At 44.1% G+C, this 20,746-nt stretch overlaps 1 protein-coding gene across 3 annotated transcripts in view; it reads left to right on the top strand.

Moving 5' to 3' along the window:
* Positions 1-20,746, top strand: part of CAMTA1 (calmodulin binding transcription activator 1) — an 878,634-nt gene that overhangs the window by 841,577 nt on the left and 16,311 nt on the right. For 2 of the 3 annotated variants that reach the window (XM_024207912.3, XM_024207913.2), the window contains 5 exons: positions 4,304-4,491; positions 7,680-7,926; positions 8,424-8,495; positions 12,839-13,032; positions 13,825-13,899. In XM_024207912.3, the coding sequence (XP_024063680.2) occupies positions 4,304-4,491; positions 7,680-7,926; positions 8,424-8,495; positions 12,839-13,032; positions 13,825-13,899 (776 nt within the window). Of the gene's footprint in view, positions 1-4,303; positions 4,492-7,679; positions 7,927-8,423; positions 8,496-9,513; positions 9,535-12,838; positions 13,033-13,824; positions 13,900-18,695; positions 18,727-20,746 lie in introns of all 3 variants that reach the window. The other variant, XM_024207910.2, reaches the window with a different exon arrangement.

The raw sequence follows: 20,746 nt of genomic DNA, 5'->3' as shown, positions 1-20,746 counted from the left end.
TTAGCCCTCCTGCACTGCCGACTGGACTTTTAGCGGCCCGGTCAGCAGTGCTGATCAGAGTCTCCCAGATCCCTTTTCGATTGAGCATTCCGGTCCAAAACCGGATGCCTGGCAACCCTAGGAGGTGGAAGAAGCATTCTAGCCCTGTACAAGTGGAGGCGACACAAGAGATGCCAGTGCTGCAGCTGAGCTCCTGCAGAGATTCCAGGTGGTCACATCATCTTCCTAAGTGGATTACTTTGCCTTTGTCATTATTGAAATAGGATGAAATTCAATAAGGACAAATGTAAAATACTCCATTTAGGAAAGAACAATCAGTTGCACATATACAAAATGGGAAATGACTGCCTAGGAAGGAGTACTGCGGAAAGGGATCTGGAGATCATAGTGCATCACAAGCTAAATATGAGTGAACAGTGTAACACTGTTGCAAAAAAAGCAAACTTCTTTCTGGGATGTATTAGCAGGAGTATTGTAAGCAAGACATGAGAAGTAGTCCGCTCTACTCCGCGCTGATTAGGCCTCAACTGGAGTATTGTGTCCAGTTCTGGGCGCTACATTTCAGGAAAGATGTGGATAAATTTGAAGAAAGTCCAGAGAAGAGCAACAAAAATGATTAAAGGTCTAGAAAACATGACCTAAGAGGGAAGATTGGAAAAAATTGGGTTTGTTTAGTGTGGAAAAGAGAAGACACAGAGGGGACATGATAACAGTTTTCAAGTACATAAAAGGTTGTTACAAGGAGGAGAGAGAAAAATCATTCTTCTTAACCTCAGAGAATAGGACAAGAAGCAATGGGCTTAACTTGCAGCAAGGGAGGTTTAGGTTGGACATTAGGAAAAACTTCCTAACAGTCAGGGTGGTTAAGCACTGGAATAAATTGCCTAGGGAGGTTGTGGAATCTCCGTCATTGGAGATTTTTAAGAGCAGATTAGACAAACTCCTTTCAGGGATGGTCTAGATCAGGGGTCTCAAACACGCGGCGGCCTGCGGGGTTCTTCCCTGCGGCCTGCCAAGCTCCCCGCTGCCCCCCCTGTCCCCTCCCCAGCGCGCCGCGTACCCCCACCCTGGGCCAGATCCGGCCCCTCAGGGCTTTGGATCCGGCCTGCGGATTTGCCAACCCCGTGGTGTTGAGGGCCACGTGCTGCTCCGGGAAGCCGCGGACACCGCGTCCCTGCGGCCCCGGGGAGAGAGGGCACAGAGAGCTCCGTGAGCTGCTGTTACCTGTGGTTACCTCCCCTGAAGCTCCCATTGGCCGGGAACAGGGAACCGCGGCCAATGGGAGCTTCGGGGGAGGTACCCGTAGGCAAGAGCAGCGCAGGGAGCTCTCTGCTCCCCCTCCCCCTGGGGCCGCAGGGACGCGGTGCCCGCCTCTTCCCAAAGCGGAGCGGCACGGGGCTGGGGCAGCAGGGAGCCTACCCTGGCCCTGATGCGCGCCCCTGCCACCCTGGAGCCGCTCCAGGTAACCGGCGCTGGGCCAGAACCTGAACCCCTCCTGCACCCCAACCTCCTGCCACACCCCGCACTCCCTCCTGCACCCCAACCCCCTGCTCTGAGCCCGCCGCCGCACCCTGCAACCCAACCCCCTGCCGTGAGCCCCCTGCCATACCCCACACCCCTCCTGCACCCCAACGCCCTGCCCTAAGCCCCCTGCTGCACCCCACGGGCAGGGGCGGGGACAGCAGGAGGCGGGTGATGGGGCCCTCGGGCCAACGTACGAGTCCTCATGTGGCCCTCCTGGTGATTCGAGTTTGAGATCCCTGGTCTAGGTATCAAGTATCAGGGGGTAGCCTTGTTAGTCTGTATCTACAAAAACAACAAGGAGTCTGGTGGCACCTTAAAGACTAACAGATTTATTTGGGCATAAGCTTTCGTGGGTAAAAACCTCACTTCTTCGGATGCATAGAGTGAAAGTTACAGATGCAGGCATTATATACTGACACATGGAGAGCAGGGAGTTACTTCGCAAGTGGAGAACCAGTGTTGACAGGGCCAATTCAATCAGGGTGGATGTAGTCCACTCCCAATAATAGATGAGGAGGTGTCAATTCCAGGAGAGGAAAAGCTGCTTCTGTAATGAGCCAGCCACTCCCAGTCCCTATTCAAGCCCAGATTAATGGTGTTAAATTTGCAAATGAATTTTAGTTCTGCTGTTTCTCTTTGAAGTCTGTTTCTGAAGTTTTTTTGTTCAATGATAGTGACTTTTAAATCTGTAATAGAATGACCGGGGAGATTGAAGTGTTCACGTACTGGCTTATGTATGTTACTATTCCTGATGTCCGATTTGTGTCCATTTATTCTTTTGCGGAGGGACTGTCTGGTTTGGCCAATGTACATGGCAGAGGGGCATTGCTGGCACATGATGGCATATGTAACATTAGTGGATGTGCAGGTGAATGAGCCCTTGATGGTGTGGCTGATGTGGTTGGGTCCTCTGATGGTGTCGCCAGAGTAGATATGGGGACGGAGTAGGCAACGAGGTTTGCTACAGGGATTGGTTCCTGGGTTGGTGTTTCTGTGGTGTGGTGTGTAGTTGCTGGTGAGTATTTGCTTCACACGATACAGTTCTGCGGTGATCTGGAAGCCTACTTTCGTCGTCTCCGACTCAAGGAATATTTTCAACGCAACACCACTGAAGAAGCATTGCGGCAATGAGCAGCTACAATGACTATGCGAAGCTGAAGGTGGTGCCCATGGGCTGAAGAGGAAATCACTGCAGTGTGAAGGAAAAGGCATTCTAGATTTGAGGAGGAAAGGGAGAGACTATATGGATAGTGTTTTGGGAAGAGAAATATACAAGATATGGTGTAGGGGAGAAAATAATACCCAGCAAAAAAAAGAAGGTGGGGAGAGGAGAGAAATGAGTAGCTTAATTTTTAGGGGAGGAAGATTCTATATGGTTTCTGATCTAACGAGGGATGGTAAGTGAAGTGGCAGCTACGAGAGCGGAACCTCAGAAATATACCCACCCACTACATCTGGAGAGTCTTCCACACAGCCAAAGTCATAAAGGGAAACAAAACCCTTGCAAAGCAGGGATGGATCTGCTTGGTGTTTGCAAAAGATGCATTCATGTTTCTGGAACTGCCTTGGGTTCTGAATTATTTGGATCTCCCAGATCTAACAACTGTACAGGCCCTAGTCATAGGAACAGAGGTGTCATGCTGAATGTTGCCAACACCAAATATTTAATATTGGGAGCGATGTCCCAAACCTGCATCATGGGCTGTTTTCTTCCCTACAGGAGAGGATCACCTGATGCTTGGAAGCATTCCAGTACAATAGTGTTAGATACTATATAGAAACCAGAGGGAAAGGAGTCAAGTCTAGCAAAAGGAAGCGTGAAATACAAAACATGAATATTTATTTCTAAATTAAAAAATACCTAAGGGAGCAATAAGGGACGAAATATAGCGGGAGACCCCCCACCAGTGTGGGAAGTTAATTGGAATGGGGTTGGAGGTAAAGTGGCACAAACTGCATGAACTCTAAACTTGTGTCTTCTTCCGCTGTCTCTTTCACGGGAACACAGGTATGTTCTGGGTACTGGATCAGCCTTAGAAAGTACGCAGCAGCGACTAAATGAAGTTGTAATGCTTTCGTTCTCCTGTCTCTCCTCCATCGGTCAGAAACAAGGCCTCAGTCTATGGAGATCTCTAGAATTGTAAAGGAGAATCCATGCTTGTTAAATTTCTATCCCTCTTTGTTGCTGACAGCATAACCAGTGCAAGCCACTCAAAGCCTTTCTCTCTTTCCTAATGATCACAAGTTATTCACAGTCCCCTCCCAGCCATCCAACACTGGCCTTTGGGTCTGGAAAAACTGTCACTCAGTCATAAGGCTATGTTTACACTACCATTTATAGCGGTATAACTTGTGTCACTCAGGGGTGTGAATAAGCCACCCCCCAAGCGACATAAGTTACACTGATCTAAGCGCCGGTGTGGACAGCGCTCTGTTGGTGGGAGAGCTTCTCCCGCCAACATAGCTACTGCCGCTCATTGGGGGGTGGATTAATGATTGTGTCAACGGGAGAGCTCTCTCCCGTCAGCATAGAGCAGCTACGCTGGAGATCTTACAGTGGCACCTGCTGGCAGCTCGCCAGTGTAGACATAGCCTTAGATTGAAGCCAGTGGCATTTTTGCCTGAATGAGCTATTCAGGATCAGGTCCAGTGAGTAACCTTCGCTTCCCACACACTTGGGCAGCCCTTGTCCTCATCCTGGGGTAAAGCTGTGAATTGTTTCACCACAAAGGTGTTGGCAGGAAGTTGGCAAACATTGCTCTTGTCTGCCCCTTCCCAGGTGAACATGATGACACTTGCAGAGCACATCATTGAAGCAACGCCTGACAGGATCAAGCGGGAGAATTTTGTGCCAATGGAGTCACCGCTGGTGGAGAGGACAGACAGTGCTGCCATTAGCACCACGATGAGCTGGCTGGCCAGTTACCTTGCTGATGTCGATCATATACCAAGTGCTGCACAGATAAGGTCAGCAACACTAACCACAAGACAGGTTTGGGCATGTCCCCGTTTCACTGCAGATTTGCTGCTCTGAGATTTTGTGTGTGTGTGTGTGTGTGTGTGTGTTCTTTGACCTTTGGTTTTGCTTTTTAATTGGGTTTAATGCAGGTAATTCTAGGACAGGCACACTTGGTCTTGCACATGCAAACATCAAGCAATATAAGCAACTGCCTTCACGCTTTCCTTTGTTAGGTACAACTGTAAATTGATGGAAAAGTGCAAACCCCTGCAATAAAACAGACGCTTTCAGACCAACAGATTCTTGTTTGAGACCACAAGGAAAGTCCAGCTGGTTAAACAACAGAGTCTGTTTGGCTCCACATCTGTAATTATTGGGGTTATTTTGTACCCCGACTGCTTGGGTGCCCATAGCGTGCCTGGCATACCATGTCTCAGAGGCCACCGCTGTAGGCGCTTCAGCGGAAGGGGCCAGATATGGTGGGTCCCTGTAACGCAGGGGTCGGCAACGTTCGGCACGCGGCTCGCCAGGGTAAGCACCCTGGCGGGCCGGGCCAGTTTATTTACCTGCTGACGCGGCAGGTTCGGCCGATCGCGGCCCCCACTGGCCGCGGTTCGCCGTCCCGGGCCAATGGGGGTGGCGAGAAGCGGCGCGGGCGAGCGATGTGCTGGCCGCGGCTTCTCGCCACCCCCATTGGCCCGGGATGGCGAACAGCGGTCAGCAGGTAAATAAACTGGCCCGGCCCGCCAGGGTGCTTACCCTGGCGAGCCGCGTGCCGAACGTTGCCGACCCCTGCTGTAACCACTCAGGCACATGGCTAAGGGAATGTTTTTATTGGGGCTGGCAGGAAAGGGGAAAGGTTGCAAATACACTAGGTACAGAGCTTTAAACAGCTATACAGTAGAACCTCAGAGTTACAAACTGACCAGTCAACCCCACACCTCATTTGGAACCATAAGTACGTAATCAGGCAGCAGCAGAGACCAAAAAAAAAAAGCAAATACAGTACAGTGCTGTGTTAAACGTAAACTATTACAAACATAAAGGGAAAGCAGCATTTTTGTTCTGCATAGTAAAGTTTCAAAGCTGTGTTAAGTCAATGTTCAGTTGTAAATTTTTGAAAGAACAACCATAATGTTTTGCCCCTTTTTATGGTACTGAGTATGGGAAGGCTCTTGGATGACATCCCAGAGGATGTTAGGAAGAGTTCCTTTTAACTTCATGTTATACTGCAAAGCTCACCTCCCCTCACTGGGGCTGGCAGGAAAGGGGAAAGAACGCATTTTCCCAAAGTATGGATCAGAAGATAAACCCCAGCACTGGTCACAAAGGCAGAAGCCAAGTGCCAAAGCAAAAGTAGGATGGAGGGTTTTAGTGTCTATCTGTAATCCATGGCAAGTGCCTAGTGACAGGTTTTTTTAAAATGCTGATGGGTTCACCCACAGAATCCTCCAGATCTGACCCAGCCACGATTGTCAGGTTATGATGATTAGCAATATTAATCCCACACACTCACTGATTTTGCAGATAACTTCTGCAGACTGTCTGTTCTAAATAGTAACTTCCATCATAATTTCACATGCTGAAGATGAACTCAACTGCTGCAGATGTCATGAGAATTTCTGTCTTGTTAGAGGCTACGGGAAGACTTCTGTTGGGAAAGCAAGGCGACATTAATCCCTTACCCCTTGCCCTCTGCATCAGAAAGGGAGAAATGAGCAGCGTAACATCCCATAAGAGTTGCACGCCTGTCTCATTTTACCCAATTTGTTATGTCCTATGACATTTCCCTTTGGGAGCTGCTGGGATTCTTGCTTTTTATTATAAATGGTGTGTGCAGTAACATGAGGTTCTGAAGTTGGATCGCAGTGCAGAGTGTAGCTAGGCCATGAAGCCTGGGGCCTCCAGCAGCAGAGAGAAATGGAAGACAAGGCAGCCCTAATGAAACTCATTTCACAGCACTGGAGTCAGAAACTCAGGATTATTCAAAAAGATTAAAATGGACTTTAGTCTGTTGTTAAATCCTAATCTGAATGTAACAGCCCTTATCTGAACAGCAAAGAAATTAACATCCACTTATTTTAGAGCTGCCCAATCCCCAGGAGAGACCACAGGGCTATTTAAAGTGATAGAAGCTCAGCCACGTCTGAGAGCTTCTGCCTCTGAATTCATCTGCCTCTGCATTTGTATCTCTGACTGATCCACAAATATTTCTGAGATTAAAAACTAGAAATCAAGTTACTGGAACAAATTGAGCTCTTTAATTCTTCCCAGAGGCGCACTCTGTGTTTGGGCACGGTTATATCTACATGGCAGAGTTGTAACTAGACATTTTATCCTCCACAGCATGCAAGCATATTTGTACCCCCTGCCAGAGTTATTATGGCATGTCTCTGCCCCATTTTTCTGCCCCCCAGCTTTGCGCCCTGGGCAACTGCCCCACTTGCCCTGCCCTGGTTATGGCCCAGTTGCATGGAAAGGGCTGAAGCAGTTGTGCTGTTCACATGGTGAGTTCATGGCAAACAAATATCAGAATTCAAGATAGACCTGAGACATTGAATTCCCAGAATACTATGCATTAGATGATGGGTGGAGAAAACCTTTCCAGCCTTGGTACCAAATCTAAACTTAGGAGAAAAAGTAAATTGACCCAGGCTAGACGCCTGCTCTGCTCTGCTCAGGGTGGAAAGATCAACTCCTTTTTAAGTGTTTCAATAGAGACAAATTTGTTGCTTGTTTTGAAAAATCCTTTCACACAAACCTTTTTATAATGACAAAATAATGATTAGAAAGAACAGAGAAATTACACTGTAATATATGTGGAGCATTCAGTTCACTGTGAGCTAAATCCATGCTTGGGAGAAATCAGTGGAGTTACACCAGAGATTAATTTGGCTCTGTGCCTTTTAAAGATGGAGCTGAAACCATCATACACACGAGTCATGTAAAAGGTGAGGGGGCAAAAATATCTCAGATCACGGAACAGAATCCCAAAGCCAGTGTTCAGCCTGCAAATTCCATTGCAGCCAGGTGCATATTCAGCATGTCACAGGGCATGGACCTCCTGGGGCTTTGGGTTGTGCAGTGTCATTTGGAAAGGTAACTTTGCCTTTGCACATAAAAATGTAATAAGCTACTAGTCATGCCAGTCCGGCTTCTCTGTGACCAAGTGTTCCTTTTGTGCCTCTTGTTTCAGAAGTCTATACAGTGAACCCCTGACCCCTTCTTCAAACACCAGCTTGAGCCCAGTAGGCTCACCAATCAGTGAAATAGCTTTTGAGAAACCCAGCCTTCCTTCAGCAGCAGACTGGTCAGAATTTCTGAGTGCATCCACCAGCGAAAGGGTAGAGAATGAGTTTGCACAGTTAACTCTGTCTGATCATGAGCAAAGAGAACTCTATGAAGCTGCCAAACTCGTCCAGACAGTGTTCAGGAAATACAAGGTAAGTAGCAGGAGCATCCCACCTCTTTGCCTTGGGCGTGTGGAAGTAGAATCCATTAGAAAATCAAATGTAGACTATATATTTCTTAGACAAAATAATTCTCCCAATTTGAAATTTGTCTAACAAGCTAGCAAAGGGAGACAAGTCCATATTTTAGCATGTGGCAATGCTTCCTCTGCAACAGTATGGCAATCCACAAAACATAGCAGGAAAGTACACATCAAAGTCTTTGTTCAGCTGCCTGTTTTCATTCTCTCCTGCAAACTGTCAAACTCATTGTTTGTAGACTGGGGGGGGTGTTCCATCATCTTCATAAATTACTAATAGAAACCCCTTCTTTAGAGACTGCTGGCTAGAACTGAAAAGGAGGGTGCTGCAATGGTAAATGGGAACCGGGGGTCATACTCAGGCTGCAGAGAGCCATTACCTCTCATCCTCTCTCCTGTTTGTTCAGTGCGATTTATGCTGACTCATAACTTCTTCCCTTTTTGTTACAGGGCCGTCCTCTCCGAGAACAGCAGGAAGTGGCTGCTGCTGTCATTCAGCGTTGTTACAGAAAATACAAACAGGTAAGCGAAGAATTGAGTTTCTGTGAAATAATGTGCACCTGTGAATACTGGCAGCAGATTCTACATATATTGGGAACTGGCCCAAAGAGAGAATCTCCAAAGTGTGCTTTTCAATATGCAGTGATAAATATGCAGAATGTGTTATGATTAAGCTCAAAAGGGGAGAAAAATCACATCGTAAATCTAATTTCACAAGCTGTTTCCTTGAGAAGATTTTAATTTCTGTATTTTCCCTGGTTTGTTATATACAGTGTTATCAAATAGTTCTGCAACTTATCTCTCAACACACTAGTGATGACGTGGTCTGAAACTAGAGCAATTGTGTGTGTATAGCTGCACATTTGGAGTGAGGAACAAGCTGTATTTCATATTTACCTGTATATTAATATATTATTATTTATCAAAGTGATTACATTGTACTTCTTACTAGTTGCTTTCCAAATTTCATTGTGAAATTTAAGATGGTTTTGTGCTTAAGATGAGTTGGACTGCAGAGCGGGAGGGGGAAAACGCATGTCAAATTTTAAAATATGAAAAATCCAGCTTTTCACTTGATATAATTTGTCCCGGGACTGAAACCTTTCAGCACACTTTCGTCTGGAGCCAAGTTTTAGGCTGAGTTCTCAGACCCAGAAATGAGATTTTTTTTTTTTGTTTTTAAATGGGAACAATGAGGAGTCCATTAGCACCAGTTCAAACACACTTCTCCCCCCAACTCAGACAGACTGACATCTAGGATGACAATATTGAAGAGAGGCCCTTACATAACATTCAATTAGAAACATTTATTTGGGAAAACCTAACTAGTGTTAGATCACCGTAGAGTGACGTTCCGGAGTGATGCTTCGTATAATCAGTGTGTGAATTCCCTTTCAAATATTGCTCCACAAGGTTTGTCTTTGACCCTGGAGCCATTTCTTTTGGGAGAAGATGGTCTGGTCAGGTGTTTGGTTTTTGTTTCTCAGTTCTTTATTTGCAGATCTAACATTAACCTTGTATTTTCTGTTTCACCCCTAAGCTTACTTGGATAGCCTTGAAGGTAATGAATCAACAAACACTGTCTTGGAAACTGTTCCCTTTGGGTTACAAACTTTCACATTCAATACAAACCAGGAAAACCTGGTATTCAGTTAAATGATTTGATAATGCCCAGCAGTGAATGTATGTGTCAGCTAGACTGGTCTGTGACAAAACACAAATCCCCACTGTGGGACAGAGACGGCGCTGTGTTACCAGAAACACATCACATGTTAATATAGAAGCACAATTAATATTTCTAAATACACTTATTGAGCAGTGAAGGGCTGAGATGAGGGAACTGTATCAGTGCTAACTATTAATGAAGAAACATTTTGCTCTGCAGCTGTTCTTAGCATTATCTTTATGAACAACAAGAACCTTTACTGTCCGCAGTGCTCTGGGTCGTTAAATTGCTCCCAGTGCTGCTGAGGTCTATTAGGTTCCATTATTTGACTCCATGGTCATGGACAATATGAGGGAATATTGATCTGAACATCCACACAAACAATGACATCAATGCTCTGTCTGTATCCATGAGTATTTTTAATTTTCAGCTTTAAAAACCTATGCACTGAATTCCCAATTACAGTGCAACTTGTGTGTTACTGCTAATACAGTCAGTGTCCTGTTAGAATTGTCCTGTGACAATATGCTGTGAGCGTAACAGCCTGTCTCCTACCTGTGCAGCACCCTGACCATGGCAGTAGTCAGTATCAGTTCGGCGTTTTCCAATGCTCTCAGGGTACCTAAGACACAAGAGTGCATGTTGTTCTTTCGGGGGAGATTTAATGTAATATGAAGATGGGTGTGTCCTCCTAGAACTGTTCTTCCACCCCCAGCTTCCTCCTTCACCAAAGACTTCATATTGGGACAGAGCACTATTTTGTCAAGGAAGGTGAACGTGTCTGTCATCATGCACCTAGATTGGCTGGAGATACTCACTTGACTGAAGCTAACTACTGTTTCCCTTGTTCTCCCAGCTCCCACCAGCCTGAGGGGAGGGTGAGGGTGTGGGGGCAGTTTTGAGAATTTGGGCTGGACAGAAAATTTTAATGCATAGGCAACAAGACAGCTGAGTGGATCTCACAAGTTTGGATGCAGACCTGGGTGGTATCTTAGAGCTATAATTCTCTCATCTCACATAACTTATTACTATATTAAATCACTGTATTTACATCAATGACTGCAGGTTTAAATAGACATAGCTTGAGTGTCACTGTTCCACTTTTAGCCCTCTGTTCAGGGTGTTGTAACTCAGCCACAGAAGTCCCCTCTGGGCTCAGATTGGAAAAGAAAAGATCAGCCCGAGAGTGAATTTTTTAAAAATAGCTAATTTAAAACCAAACTTTGGTTCATCTAATTATTGTAAGAGTTTATTTAAAAAAAAAAAAGAAAAAAAATGACAACAAAATGTACCAGCAACCAACAACTGCTTCAGTGCCAGAGAGTGAAATTTGGTAAATGTTGGTGTTACTCCATGATATGATGGGTTGGTGGGTTTGTTTTTAAGAAGAGAGAACTCTCTGAAGTATGATATAAAACTGTCAGATATAGAGATGGCTGCTGCCCATGTGTCACATCTCTCCTGTAATTAGATGAGCAGTGAGTCAAAGGCAGGCAAACTGTCTGGGGATATTTAACACTTTATGACATATTCTTCAAAAGAAGACCAGCTCACAGTAAAAGTCTGCTCTACACATCAGTTCAGAGTGCTAAATGTGGCCTTCACATATCAGTCCAGGTCTGCATTTACCACTTAGAAAGTAAATTGTGTGCAATTTTAAATATTCCTGAATGCAGATGACTTCCATGTACCAGGGAAGGCTGTCTTACATTGGTAATTTTGAAAGGAGAAAATGTAAAAGAGATTCTTGCCTTTAGAGAGTTGCTTCCTCTCCTCGTTACTGACTGCTCTGCAGAAGGCTAGGTAATATATGTCTTTTATTATGCAAGGTAAACCTTATTATAGAAATCTACTCAACAGAATGCAATAGCTGAGAGCAGTGTACAACTCCCATTTTCAATTAATAGACCCAGGCCATTGATGCTGGGCTGTGTTCAGTGCAGGGAGCTAATCCATGAGGTTCTGAATGAGGAGCATTCTGCCCATGTTTAGCAATCTTTCACACAGGAACAAGCCAGAAATAGAACGCTATTGTTCAGGCATGTCTCAGAAGGCAGAAGGATCCTAATGGAAAGCACCTCTTCATTGGTTAAGTTTTACAGATGGAAGGTTAGAGGCATAAAAGATTGCTGGTCTGGAAATAACCCAGTACTGGAGGGGGATTTTTAGTGTATGTGAGCACCAGTGCAAATTTGCAAATTCAGTGCATGGTGGTTATAACTTTATAAAACACAGAAATATCACTCTCATGTATAATGATTAAAGGGGTACTCTCGAATAGTTTAGGCCCAACATTAGGCTTGGTTTAATACAAATGATTCTGAGAAAATCTTAGTAGTATCAAAAATTATTTCAGTCAAAATATTGTTTTTATTTGGATATAAACAATATGAGCAACCCAAATATTGTCTTCATTGCCTAACCAGCGTGAACTGCAAATGGCATGAATATTGAAAAGCAAAATAGTTTTTAAATGATCTGTTTAAAAGTGACATTTTTATAACTGAGAAGTATTAGAGACCACATACTTTTTTCAACATACTTACTTTGTACATTTATCAGCACTTTGTGTTTAGTAGGTTACGTTGTTTTTTCATTATAGTCTGCTAGCTAGACATAGTCCCCTCTTGTTTGTGCAAGTTTTGACACAGCAACAGCTGTGTGTGTAGAAGAACCAGAGACCTTTATCTCATAGCATTTGGCATCTTGTAATGGTGAATGTTGCTGTATCTGTTAAGAGTAAATACCAGTTTCTCTGCAGTTGGATTACTTTTGTACTAGAATGTAAGTGCACTAGAAATATAAGTACCTACTACTGTAGACTGGACACAAGATCAGAACAGGTGTTCATGACTCAAAAATTAAAACATCTGTGCCGTGTCTATATTAGTACTTACACCATTGTTACCAATTAGAAATATAAATAAATAAATTCCCCCAGCACAACTGCACCATTACTGGCAGAGGCTGTACTATAGGTACTAATTTTTCTAGTGTAGACTAGACCCTAAAACTGCACCAGTTTGTCACGGGGCCATATTTCAGACAGTTTCCTGTCACTGAGGAGATACTAAGTTTGGCCTCTACTCATAGCAACAAGAAGAGAGAGTATCCTCCCCCATCACATTCCAGTGGGGCGAGAGTCTTGGAAGCCTGCTTTCTGCTGGAATGCCTTAGCCTCTCTTTGTCTCCTTTGCAGTATGCACTTTATAAAAAGATGACACAAGCTGCCATCCTTATCCAGAGCAAATTCAGAAGCTATTATGAACAGAAAAAATTCCAGCAGAGCCGACGAGCCGCAGTGCTGATCCAGCAGTACTATCGCAGCTACAAAGAATGTGGGAAGAGGAGACAAAAAAGTCGAGCAGCTGCCATTGTACAACAGAAACTTAGGTGGGTCTGTGGTAAAGAGCTGAAAATTTACTCTTGTAGGAAAGAGAGGAGGAGAGCTAAGTTAGCATGTAGAGGAAAGGAGGCTCTCAGTCAAACTGAGCTGTCCTGCAAGAGCTGAAGTGCAGGAACAACCTAGATATTCTTCTAATAGTTATTCCTGTTGATGCAGTTTGTGAATCATGGACACTGGCATTACAAGTGAAAAGCCCAAAGCAAAAAATAAATAAAACTGAATGATGATGCTTTTGAAATGAGAGCAGCATCCTGATTTCTGAATGGAGATCCCCACAGCAGGATTAGCTAACGGGAACATAGTAGCACGTGTGCTAGTTCTGCTGGCTTTGAGGTTCCTCCATAAGTCTATGTTAGAAAGAACAGTTCACTCAGTTTATTCTCTCATCTTGGATTGCGAATGGCCTCATACAGAAAGCAAATTAATAAGCATCTTAGGGACTCCGACAGCATCACCAGCAATGCATAAAAATCAGTTTTAAAATTAAGGAGCTGATATACACATCAAAGGAGCATTTAAGGGACAGTAAATGCAGGTCATAAGAATTTTACTCTCCAACAAATGAGATGAGGCAGAGGAAAATGTAATAAAGGTTGTGTGTAAGGTTCTTAAGGGCTTATACTGTTTGTATGTTGGTATCTAACAGCCCTGGACTGTGCCACATTTTACAGGTAAGCCAGGTGAGAAATGCACAGTACACATAGAATGATTATTCTCCTATTTAGTACCCTTTCTCCTCAATATTGCCCATGCCCTGATGTTCCTTCGTTTGTGTTTAGAAGCAGTCTGCTCACCAAGAAGCAGGATCAAGCTGCTCGCAAGATCATGCGGTTTTTACGACGCTGCCGCCACAGGTATGACATCACTTTTATATGGATTTTCCTTACCTATCAGTCCTAGGCCATCCCCAGATCATTGCAATGGGTGCACTATAAGAACCTGAATAGAATAGATTAGAATCACTGCAAATCACTCTCATCATCAAGTAACAAAGCCCAGCTGCTTACAAAAAAACACTAGGAAAAAATCTCCAGATTGGGACTGTCACTAAAAGACACATTCAGCTGCATTGCAGATATGGTACAAGGCTGTGATAAATGGAAGCAGAACAAAGAAACTCTTAGTTATACTCCTTACTTTACTGAAGTTGGGCTTGAGGAGCCCTGGAGGAGAGTTCAGCTGAATGATAGATCCCCCCCCCCCCACTACATAGACTATATCCTAATATCCGAACTGCTTCACAGACTTTTCATTCCACCTTCGGGTACGTCCACACTACCTGCCGGATCTATCGGGGATCGATTTATCGCGTCTCGTCTAGATGCGGCGATCCCCGAACGCATTCCCCGTCGACTCCGGAACTCCACCAGAGCGAGAGGCGGAAGCGGAGTCGACGGGGGAGCCGCGGCCGTCGACCCACGCCGTGAGGACGGGGGGGATAAGTCGATCTAAGATATGTAGACTTCAGCTACGCTATTCTCGTAGCTGAAGTTGCGTAACTTAGATCGATTCCTCCTCTCCCCCCCCCCCCCAGTGTAGACCAGCCCTTAGCCTCGTAGTGCAGCATGTCACAGCATCCACTATACCTTGGAAGCATCTCTACTTAAGACACAGGTCTACATTTAGTGGCGTCACAATGGATGAATCTGTTTGTAATCTAGATAAGTTGAGCCCCACAGCCCTCTAGGAGGGGAGAGACTCAACAACAAACAAGTCAGTGCAAATGTCAGCCACGCCACATGTCTAAATAAACATTAAATTGGAGAATAAATACACAAGGCAAGAAGGGTCTCCTAACAGTACCAGGAACTCAGGACAACACTGATTCAATTGTTTGCCTGCAACATGTGGCAGCTGGAGCTCCCATAACAGTACTGTACTGTGTTCAGGTGACTTGCTTTCATTAGTTAATGAAAGGATCTTGTTTGTGATTTAACTTGTCAGCCAGAACATTGTCTTGACTAGTAGAAATGAATTCAGATCTTTCTGCATATGCCTCCTCCATAATAACCACACACTTATCTCGTCCAGTAAGACAAGGTAAAATACTTGAAAGCTAGTCAGACCAAAATATGTTTCGTTTAGGCCAATGCTGGTTCAGCAAACTAAACTCTGAAATGGAGGGAAGCACATGGTGTTACTAGTATTTTGGTACAAGGTTTTAGAAATAGTCATCTTTGTATGAGGTCAGAGGTACAGACTGGGATGAGGCTGGCATAGCCCGAGCAGTGGGCAGACAACTTGCCCTGCAGGTTCACATGGCAAGTAGCAGATGCAGCCCAAGAGAGGAGCTACTCTAGTTTCTAAACTAGCGCCAAGTGCTCTTGACATTGACACAGCATTTTGTCAGAGTATGGCTGGCTTGTCCCTCACTACAACAGGGCAGGCAGAAGTGAACTCAAAGGTTCACCTGATCATTCTCCATACAGGTCTACCCCCATAGAACAGGTACTGAACTCAGAAACTGTAGATCCCCTCAGATCTCTTAGAAGGCAGGGCAGTCCACATTGAAGCTTTATGCCCCCTTCCCTATGGCCAATGGAGCAGAGCTGCCAGGGACTCTTGTATTTGGCTGACTTTGACACCCCCATAAACATACTTGAACATACAAAAAAGGTCCCCTAAAATTAGCCATAGTGCAGAATCTCCCACCAGTGAGCCAAATACTTGGACTACACCACCATTCCCAGGCTTTTCAATAGGCCAGTCTCTTCCTTGACCTATCTGATGTGCAGCTTTGGCAGCTTCTCCTGTCCTTGACCCTTCTCCTTCTGTCAGCCTCTCCTCAGTTGCTCGTTTCCTTAAAGTAAGGCTCTGCGTGCTCATATGTACCTCAGGCCTATGAAGGAGTAGACCTTTCCTATGCCTTTGGCTCAATTCCTTGCAATACCTGGTCAGGTGGGGTCACTATAGCTGTGTAGAGACAGAGGGAATTAGGTCTTGTTGCTTTTAAATGGGGGGGGGGGGAGAGAAGCAAGGGGAGAAAGCACTGTGACCCAGAGAATAAATCTCTTCCTGCCTCAGGCACTTTGGCTATAGCTCACTGCTCTGTACTCATGTACCATCTTGAGAGCAATTCCTTCTCTGAGTTCAGAGGGCTAATGCACTGCTTTGCAAGAGATCAGAGTTGTTTTGGAATGAATCCCTAATTCTTGGCTGGAATTAAACAAAAATAAATTCTTGTCTCCCATTTCCAAGGAAGAGCTGATTGTAAATCCCAAATTACCATGCTTCCCCTTCTAAACTGAAAATGTGCCCACATCCTTTGTGTGCTATGTACGTGTTTCTACTGCAGAATGTGCATGTGCTTTACTTGGGCAATTGCAAAGGTTTAACACGGATGTTTCCTTATTACTAATCTTATCATTTACAAAAGAGTTTTACCTTGAGGCATCCTGGCATTGGAGAAAATTACAAACAAAAGTTTCAAAATCTCATTACTCAATGAAGCAGCATAAGGATTCCGCATAAAAACTGTGGTCTGAAAAGGTCACACAAAGAATGGCACAGTGGGGATGTTAGGTATTTTTTGTGTTGAATTTGGGAATGTACCAGATTTATTAGTAAAATTATTAGAGTAAATTTGATTGTATTCCCTTAGAAATGTAAAAGTGAGCACACCAATAGGAGAAAGCTCCAGTGACAATTTCAGGGGGTGAGCCAGCACGTTCTGAAGTCTAGACTTTACTTACTGCTCTGGATGTTCTGGGGGGTGGGGTGGGAAATGTGACTAGCAGCATCTCCGGCTCTCTAAAATTACATGATGGAGCTACTTCTTTCGCCTCTGAAAATTTGCATCAGCACGCAAGATAGTGTGATGATTGATGCACTATGAATAGCTTAGAGATAAAGAAAAGAGTGATAGAAAGGAACAGAGAGAAAGCTTAGCAGTATAAGGAAAGTGAGACTAGTTAGAAATAGACCTATCAGCTAATGGAGGGGAGGGGAAAAAAGCAGAAGAAAGAAAGCCAGTCCTTGGCACAGACCCATCAAACTAAGTGTAAAGCCAGTGAATTCTTCAGCTGCAGAAGTTTTTAAACGTGTAACTTGTGAGTGAACATTTGCTAATTCTACATTTTTAAAATTTGCTTTAACCTAGTTCTGTTGGCCACATCTAGATATTGGAACTGGATCCCGGAAATAATTCTTGCTAAGAGATTATTCTGTTCCCTTTATGCAAAATTCAGTTATGTGCTTTCCTTGGGCTTTCTCCTGGTAACCATCTGACTGATATTTTGTCTAAATCTGTTTAGTAAGTTATGAAAAGCCCCTTTCTGTCCATATCCAAAACAGCTCTAAGGTACCTCTCGTGGTTTGTTAGATCTACTTATTGGCTCAGATCTTCAGTGGAGCAAAGCTGATTTATATCAGCTGAGGATCTGACCCAGTGTGTTTAAGGACTGTGCTAGTTGGAGCTTCCTGTATTCATGAATTTTCACTTAGTGCAGTATCAGAGACAACAGTTCAGATGCCATTGGGTCAGTTCATGAGAGAGACCTACAGTTGGTTTGGTTACCTTGGTAACTGATACATGAACATTGCATAGGATAGAAAGAGAGAAATGTGAGTTTCAATTAAGTGTGCATTGTTGGATGAAGGCAGGATTTTTTGGAGCTGGGGCTCATCTCTGCTAAGATATATGCATCTGAATATGGGCAGACATCATGTAGACAAAAATAGACCCCCCCCCCCCAAACAGATTCTGTACACTCATCTGTGACAGTAACTCTTAAGGTAGGAGATGCAGAGATTACTCTAGATCTTGGAAAAATATCTATTTGTCCATCTGTTACGTATCCCCAGGAATGTGAAGAAAAACATGCTACCATATCATGGTATCAGCATGTCTTACCTTGAAAGTGTTTATGATAGAGCACGAGACAGAACAGGCCTTTCAAGAGATGCACAGCTGAATAGTTCTGAATGTGGATAATGCTCAGGCCTGTTAGCCAGTGACTGACTCTTAAGTCTAAAAGTTGCAGTAATACCTTCTGCTTATTGACCTGCCCTCCAGCACAGTGTCCCTGTGTGAGACCAGAATTAAAGGCTTGCATATTTAATGACTCACCAACCATCCTCAGCTAGTCAATGGTTCATAAATAATATTGATTTAGAGCTACAGGGAAAGGTGGAACCAATGTACGTTCTAACTGGGCCTGGTTTAACTGAATCGACACCCACTTGCAATCCACACAGTCAGCTTTCAGTAAACTGATAACATTCTATTTCCTTTCTTTTCCTTCGGTTTATATTTAAAATTTTATCTTCTTGAGGTATTTCTGTAGTATTGCTAGGCTGTGATTGTCATCTGGATTATAGCCCTGTTGTAGCCAGTGAAATTAGGACTGAGATAGAAGACAGCCTATCATGCAAGGGAAGATAGGTTGGGGCTGGAAATGCCACCAGAACAACTATCTGTCTTCATTTTACTTCGTATTGCACTTTACTATCCTAAAATGTTTTGAACTCTGATCTGCTGCTGCCTGGTGAAGAGAGGGAATCACACAGGCAGCATCTGGGGAGTGGGCCCTTCTCTCTCCAGGCAAATAGAAATACTTTGTCTTCCCTCCATTGAAGTGAAACTATTGTAAGGTTTCTTTGATGCCATGTGTATGCTAATAGCTCTTTGGTATTGTTTTGCTATCTGAAGCCCTCTGGTGGACCATAGGCTGTACAAAAGGGTGAGTTAGCTGCCTGCTAGCCAGTTTCTCTCTCTATTCCATTTTAAATATTTTGCTTTCTGCTTGCTTGCATGGGGCTGCAGCCTAGATATGCCAGTAAGTTTCACATCCATTAATTATATGAAACAAAATACTGTATAAACTAACCCTATTGCAATTACTAACACTGCTGCTTTTCACAACAGGACAGAACTCTGCAGTAGATGTTACAAATGCATGAATAAGTGGGGAAAAGGACTTTTATATCCATCACTGGGCATGCTTAGAAAGTGGTATTGGTGGGAACTTTACAGTATCCAAAATGGCTGTTAACAGATTTTTTTTAACTTGAATGGGTCTGCACTGGCACATGCTAAATGGGTAATGACTTCCTTCATAATTAAAATGTTGCAGCATTAATATTAGATTTTAGCATAAAATAAAATAATTTCCTTGTCATGTGCTCAGCAGGAGAGACTAAAGCAAAGCACCAGGCACTCCATCCTCCCACTAGAGTTGGGAATAGAATCCAAGAATCCTGCCTTCTAAGGCCTGATTGTGTGTTGCATTGGTGTAAAATGTCACAGATCAGAATAGCATCATTTTATATTCACTTTACACTGGTGTAAACGACTGCACCTGGTGCAGGGCAATAAGATTCAGACCCCCAGTCTGCTGTTCTCCACAGATTCCCTTCTAGAGCTTAGAACAGAACATGGGCATCCTGACTCCCAGTCTCCTCACAGTGTCACTGCTGCCTGATGGTTTTCTGAACAGCTACCAGGATGCTCGATTACAAGCTTGTCAGTTTCACTGTGCTACTTCTGAAGGCTCTTGCTGAGCAGTAGTGGGAGAGGCTAAGGAAAGGAGACTCTTTTCCTCTCTCCCAGCAGCAACTAAACACTGCATCTGTGTTTCTGAAGATGCTCAATACTTTTCAGAGAAACAGCAAACTTAGGAGAAAAGAATCCAAAAGTTGGAGTTCGGGAAGAGACAGGGAAGTGGCTTTACCCTTCTTCCCAGTGGTGGGAAGTGAAGAGGGTTCTAGACTTATCACCTAGAAAAGGGTCCAGAGACAGCACCCTAATTGGAATCCTACTAGCTGGAAGCTGGGACACTCTGTTTCTCGCCAATATGCTGTCCTGAATTAAATGGGGGACCTCCCCATTTTTCCTATTTAATGTCTGTTTAACTGAGTTAGTAGTCATGGGGCTGGTAGGTGTTGGGCCTGTGCAGGTGTTTGTAGCTATATATCGGTGTGCTGCTTGCCACAAAGACCTGTGTTATGAGACTGCAGTGAAGATGAGCATAATTGCAAATTAACAATTCATTATTCAAAAAGCTATGCTGCTTCCCCTCCAAACTCCTCTCCCACCATCACAGTTTTGCCGTTGCCTTTCACAGTCCTCATCCTCTTCAATGAATTGCTCTTTAACTCCCCTATCCCCCCATACAGTTAGCAGTTACCACTCCAGTCCTCTGCTGCTTCCCTTGTCACCTTCTGCCCTTTCCCTTCACCTGCAGACAAGAAGCAGCATAGGGTACCTGCTAAATTCACTTGCTCAACTATTGCAAACTGCACTTCTTCCTATAGGACAGGCTATGAAGCGCTGAAAGATTTCTTTCCAGCTTCCCAGCTATGCACGCAGGTAACACAGAACAAAAGTACTGGATTTGTAGCTGAAATTCTTACCATCTACTCACTCCTTTGTTCTAGAAATAATAAAATGATGAGACTTACACTTTAATGTTTCAGAATGAGCCAGTCAGGTTCAAAGCTGAATAGAAAAGCGTGAGAGGGCACACATTAGGAATAGAGGAGAGAACAAAGAAATTGTGCCATCATGCCTTTCCTAAAAGAATACATGCATGCTGTAGTCTCAAGATTACCTGCAATCGATGCATCTTTCATGGTCTGCACTCTTAAAAGAGCCTGCTGAGAGGACTCGATAGGTGAGACTTTTGCATTTTGGAAACTTGATAGTTTCCTTAATGCTTGTGATGTAATAATGAACATTCTGTAAACAAATATCAGCATCAG

Source organism: Terrapene carolina, unplaced genomic scaffold (genome assembly GCF_002925995.2).
Source record: "Terrapene carolina triunguis isolate 2854851 unplaced genomic scaffold, T_m_triunguis-2.0 Scaffold714, whole genome shotgun sequence".
Lineage (NCBI taxonomy): Eukaryota > Metazoa > Chordata > Testudines > Emydidae > Terrapene > Terrapene triunguis.
The sequence above is the reverse complement of the archived record's forward strand: the minus strand, read 5'-3'. Positions and strand labels throughout refer to the sequence as shown.